Here is a 4554-nt window from a genome sequence, read left to right as displayed (position 1 = left end):
TCCTGAGTCTCGGTGTGAAGCACAAGCGCTCTGTGTATCAGGCCTGTTAGCTGCGTGTTAGCCGCCTGATGCTAACACACGTGGTGTCAGAACACGTGTTTCCGCCTTTAAGAGCTAACCCTTATTATCTGAGGGTATATCGAGTGAACCAAATCAAACCCTTTATTACCTGAGGGTATATCGAGTGAACCAAATCAAACCCTTATTACCTGAGGGTATATCGAGTGAACCAAATCAAACCCTTATTACCTGAGGGTATATCGAGTGAACCAAATCAAACCCTTATTACCTGAGGGTATATCGAGTGAACCAAATCAAACCCTTTATTACCTGAGGGTATATCGAGTGAACCAAATCAAACCCTTATTACCTGAGGGTATATCGAGTGAACCAAATCAAACCCTTTATTACCTGAGGGTATATCGAGTGAACCAAATCAAACCCTTATTACCTGAGGGTATATCTAGTGAACCAAATCAAACCCTTATTACCTGAGGGTATATCGAGTGAACCAAATCAAACCCTTATTACCTGAGGGTATATCGAGTGAACCAAATCAAACCCTTTATTTCCAGGCTTCTGAAATGTGTTCATGGTTTAATGAGCGAGTGTTTTTCAGCATCATCAGTGAAGATGAAGAAGATGAAGAAAGGGATCATAGAGGATGTTGGGGTGAGTTACACCGGTTCAATAAAGATGTATAATCACATGAACTCAATGTGTTTTATCAGATGCTTTAGATAATGATAGCTTTGCACTGAGTTGATGTGTGTTTGTTCCTCAGGAGATCCAGCAGAGCGGAGACTTCTTCATTCGGCCGGAGGCTAAAGCTGCGACTCTGGACACATCTCAGTGGCCTCTGCTGCTCAAGGTGGGGGGGGGGGGGGTTGGGTGTTCAACGGGGGTCAGGTGAGGGGGGGTCGGGTGTTCAACGGGGAGTCAGGTGAGGGGGGGTCGGGTGTTCAACGGGGAGTCGGGTGAGGGGGGGGGTCGGGTGTTCAACGGGGAGTCGGGTGATGGGGGGGGGGGGGTGGGGTGTTCAACGGGGAGTCAGGTGAGGGGGGGTCGGGTGATCAACGGGGAGTCAGGTGAGGGTGGGTCGGGTGATCAACGGTCGGGAGTCAGGGTGTTCAACGGGGAGTCGGGTGTTCAACGGGGGAGTCGGGTGTTCAACGGGGAGTCGGGTGTTCAACGGGGAGTCGGGTGTTCAACGGGGAGTCGGGTGTTCAACGGGGAGTCAGGTGTTCAACGGGGAGTCAGGTGAGGGGGGGTCGGGTGATCAACGGGGAGTCGGGTGAGGGGGGGTCGGTAGGGTGATCACGAGGGAGTCGGGTGAGGGGGGTGAGTCGGGTGATCAACGGGGAGTCGGGTGAGGGGGGGTCGGGTGATCAACGGGGAGTCGGGTGAGGGGGGGTCGGGTGATCAACGGGGAGTCAGGTGAGGGGGGGTCGGGTGATCAACGGGGAGTCAGGTGAGGGGGGGGTTGGGTGATCAACGGGGGTCAGGTAGTTTGGACTGTTTGTAGTTCAGGTAGTTTGTAGTTCAGGTAGTTTGTAGTTTGTAGTTCAGGTAGTGTGTAGTTCAGGTAGTTTGTAGTTCAGGTAGTGTGTAGTTCAGGTAGTGTGTGTAGTTTGTAGTTCAGGTAGTGTGTAGTTCAGGTAACGGAGCGTAGGACTGGAGCTCAGATCTGTGAAATGATGAAGTTGTTTATCCATTCGCTGAGCGGCCATCTTGTCGCAGTCACCCCCCCGCTCTCGTTCTGGGGGCGGGGCCTCTCCTCGTGGTGATGTCCTCGACTCGGCGTTCTGCCGGGTCGACCCGGATCCACGAGGAGAGACGACTCGACCCGAGCGCCGCGAAGACGAGTTGACTGCGCTGATCACAGCTGAGACTCATCAATAACAGCATAGGTGGGGGGGGGGGGGGGGGGGGGGCTTCTGGTGTAGGCATGAGATCCTGAATAACAGCATTAGGGGGGGGGGGGGGAGCTTCTGGTGTAGGCATGAGATCCTGAATAACAGCATAGAGGGGGGGGGGCTTCTGGTGTAGGCATGAGATCCTGAATAACAGCATAGAGGGGGGGGGGGTGCTTCTGGTGTAGGCATGTGATCCTGAATAACAGCATTAGGGGGGGGGGCTTTCTGGTGTAGGCATGTGATCCTGAATAACAGCATTAGGGGGGGGGGCTTCTGGTGTAGGCATGTGATCCTGAATAACAGCATTAGGGGGGGGGCTTCTGGTGTAGGCATGTGATCCTGAATAACAGCATAGAGGGGGGGGGGGGCTTCTGGTTTAGGCATGACATCCTGAATAACAGCATTAGGGGGGGGGGGCTTCTGGTGTAGGCATGAGATCCTGAATAACAGCATAGAGGGGGGGGGGGCTTCTGGTGTAGGCATGACATCCTGAATAACAGCATTAGGGGGGGGGGGGCTTCTGGTGTAGGCATGAGATCCTGAATAACAGCATTAGGGGGGGGGGCTTCTGGTGTAGGCATGAGATCCTGAATAACAGCATTAGGGGGGGGGGCTTCTGGTGTAGGCATGAGATCCTGAATAACAGCATAGAGGGGGGGGGCTTCTGGTGTAGGCATGTGATCCTGAATAACAGCATTGGGGGGGGGGGCTTCTGGTGTAGGCATGAGATCCTGAATAACAGCATTAGGGGGGGGGCTTCTGGTGTAGGCATGACATCCTGAATAACAGCATTGGGGGGGGGGCTTCTGGTTGTAGGCATGAGATCCTGAATAACAGCATTAGGGGGGGGGGGCTTCTGGTGTAGGCATGAGATCCTGAATAACAGTATAGAGGGGGGGGGCTTCTGGTGTAGGCATGTGATCCTGAATAACAGCATTAGGGGGGGGGGGGGGGGCTTCTGGTTGTAGGCATGTGATCCTGAATAACAGCATTAGGGGGGGGGGCTTCTGGTGTAGGCATGTGATCCTGAATCAGCATAGGGGGGGGGGTTCTGGTGTAGGCATGTGATCCTGAATCAGCATAGGGGGGGGCTTCTGGTGTAGGCATGTGATCCTGAATCAGCATAGGGGGGGGGGGGGGCTTCTGGTGTAGGCATGAGATCCTGAATCAGCATAGGGGGGGGGGGGGCTTCTGGTGTAGGCATGAGATCCTGAATCAGCATAGGGGGGGGGGCTTCTGGTGTAGGCATGTGATCCTGAATCAGCATAGGGGGGGGGCTTCTGGTGTAGGCATGTGATCCTGAATCAGCATAGGGGGGGCTTCTGGTTGTAGGCATGTGATCCTGAATCAGCATAGGGGGGGCTTCTGGTGTAGGCATGAGATCCTGAATCAGCATAGGGGGGGGCTTCTGGTGTAGGCATGTGATCCTGAATCAGCATAGGGGGGGGGCTTCTGGTGTAGGCATGAGATCCTGAATCAGCATAGGGGGGGGGCTTCTGGTGTAGGCATGTGATCCTGAATCAGCATAGGGGGGGGCTTCTGGTGTAGGCATGAGATCCTGAATCAGCATAGGGGGGGGGCTTCTGGTGTAGGCATGTGATCCTGAATCAGCATAGGGGGGGGCTTCTGGCGTAGGCATGAGATCCTGAATCAGCATAGGGGGGGGGCTTCTGGTGTAGGCATGAGATCCTGAATCAGCATAGGGGGGTCTCAGCTGCAGAGGCTCTTTCTAAACTCTGATTGTCTCCTGCAGAACTTTGATAAGCTGAACATCCGCACCGCTCACTACACGCCGCTGCCCAACGGCAGCAACCCTCTGAAGAGGAACATCCAGGACTATGTCAGGTAATGCTAAGCTAACAAGCTAACCTCATGCTAAGCTAACAAGCTAAACTCATGCTAAACTTTTAACGTTAAGTCCAAAAATCATTATTTGGAATTATTTGAAAAGCTCCCCGAGTTTCAAGCCTGTCAACATGAGTAGCTTCATGCTGCTGTTGGAGGGCTCCAGGTGTCCCTCGCTCTCTCCATGAGTAGCTTCATTCTGCTGTTGGAGGGCTCCAGGTGTCCCTCGCTCTCTCCATGAGTAGCTTCATTCTGCTGTTGGAGGGCTCCAGGTGTCCCTCGCTCTCTCCATGAGTAGCTTCATTCTGCTGTTGGAGGGCTCCAGGTGTCCCTCGCTCTCTCCATGAGTAGCTTCAGTGGAGAGAGGGAGGGGCACCTGGAGCCCTCCAACAGCAACATGAATACAGAGGTCACATAACACTGATGGAATATGATATATTAATAATTATCAAGATGCAAACAGATGAGTGTTTATGGAGTTCAGAGTTCAGGTGCTTAGTAGTCTCATGGTCTGTTGGATGAAACTGTCCCTGAGGCTAACATGCTAACGCCTCCCCCCCCCCCCCCCCCCCCAACAGGACGGGCTTTATCAACCTGGACAAGCCGGCGAACCCGTCGTCCCACGAGGTGGTGGCGTGGATCCGGAGGATTCTCCGGGTGGATAAGACGGGGCACAGCGGCACGCTCGACCCCAAAGTGACGGGCTGTCTGATCGTCTGCGTGGACCGAGCCACCCGGTTGGTCAAGTCTCAGCAGAGCGCAGGTATACAGTCAGGATGGTGTGTGTGTAGTG

General features: G+C 54.0%; 1 protein-coding gene and 1 non-coding gene across 2 annotated transcripts in view; both read left to right on the top strand.

The window, feature by feature from the left end:
• Positions 1-585: 585 nt before the first annotated feature.
• Positions 586-4554, top strand: part of dkc1 (dyskeratosis congenita 1, dyskerin) — a 9381-nt gene continuing 5412 nt past the window's right edge. The window contains exons 1-4 of the mRNA XM_034224451.1: positions 586-672; positions 785-871; positions 3670-3761; positions 4340-4524. Coding sequence (XP_034080342.1) covers positions 601-672; positions 785-871; positions 3670-3761; positions 4340-4524 — 436 coding nt within the window. The 5' untranslated portion in view covers positions 586-600. The remainder of the gene's footprint in view (positions 673-784; positions 872-3669; positions 3762-4339; positions 4525-4554) is intronic.
• LOC117551553 lies at positions 1690-1883 on the top strand. Its single transcript, XR_004569810.1, has one exon. It is a non-coding gene; the product is annotated as a small nucleolar RNA SNORD17 (small nucleolar RNA).

Source organism: Gymnodraco acuticeps, unplaced genomic scaffold (genome assembly GCF_902827175.1).
Source record: "Gymnodraco acuticeps unplaced genomic scaffold, fGymAcu1.1, whole genome shotgun sequence".
Classification (NCBI taxonomy): Eukaryota; Metazoa; Chordata; class Actinopteri; order Perciformes; family Bathydraconidae; genus Gymnodraco; species Gymnodraco acuticeps.
The sequence above is the reverse complement of the archived record's forward strand: the minus strand, read 5'-3'. Positions and strand labels throughout refer to the sequence as shown.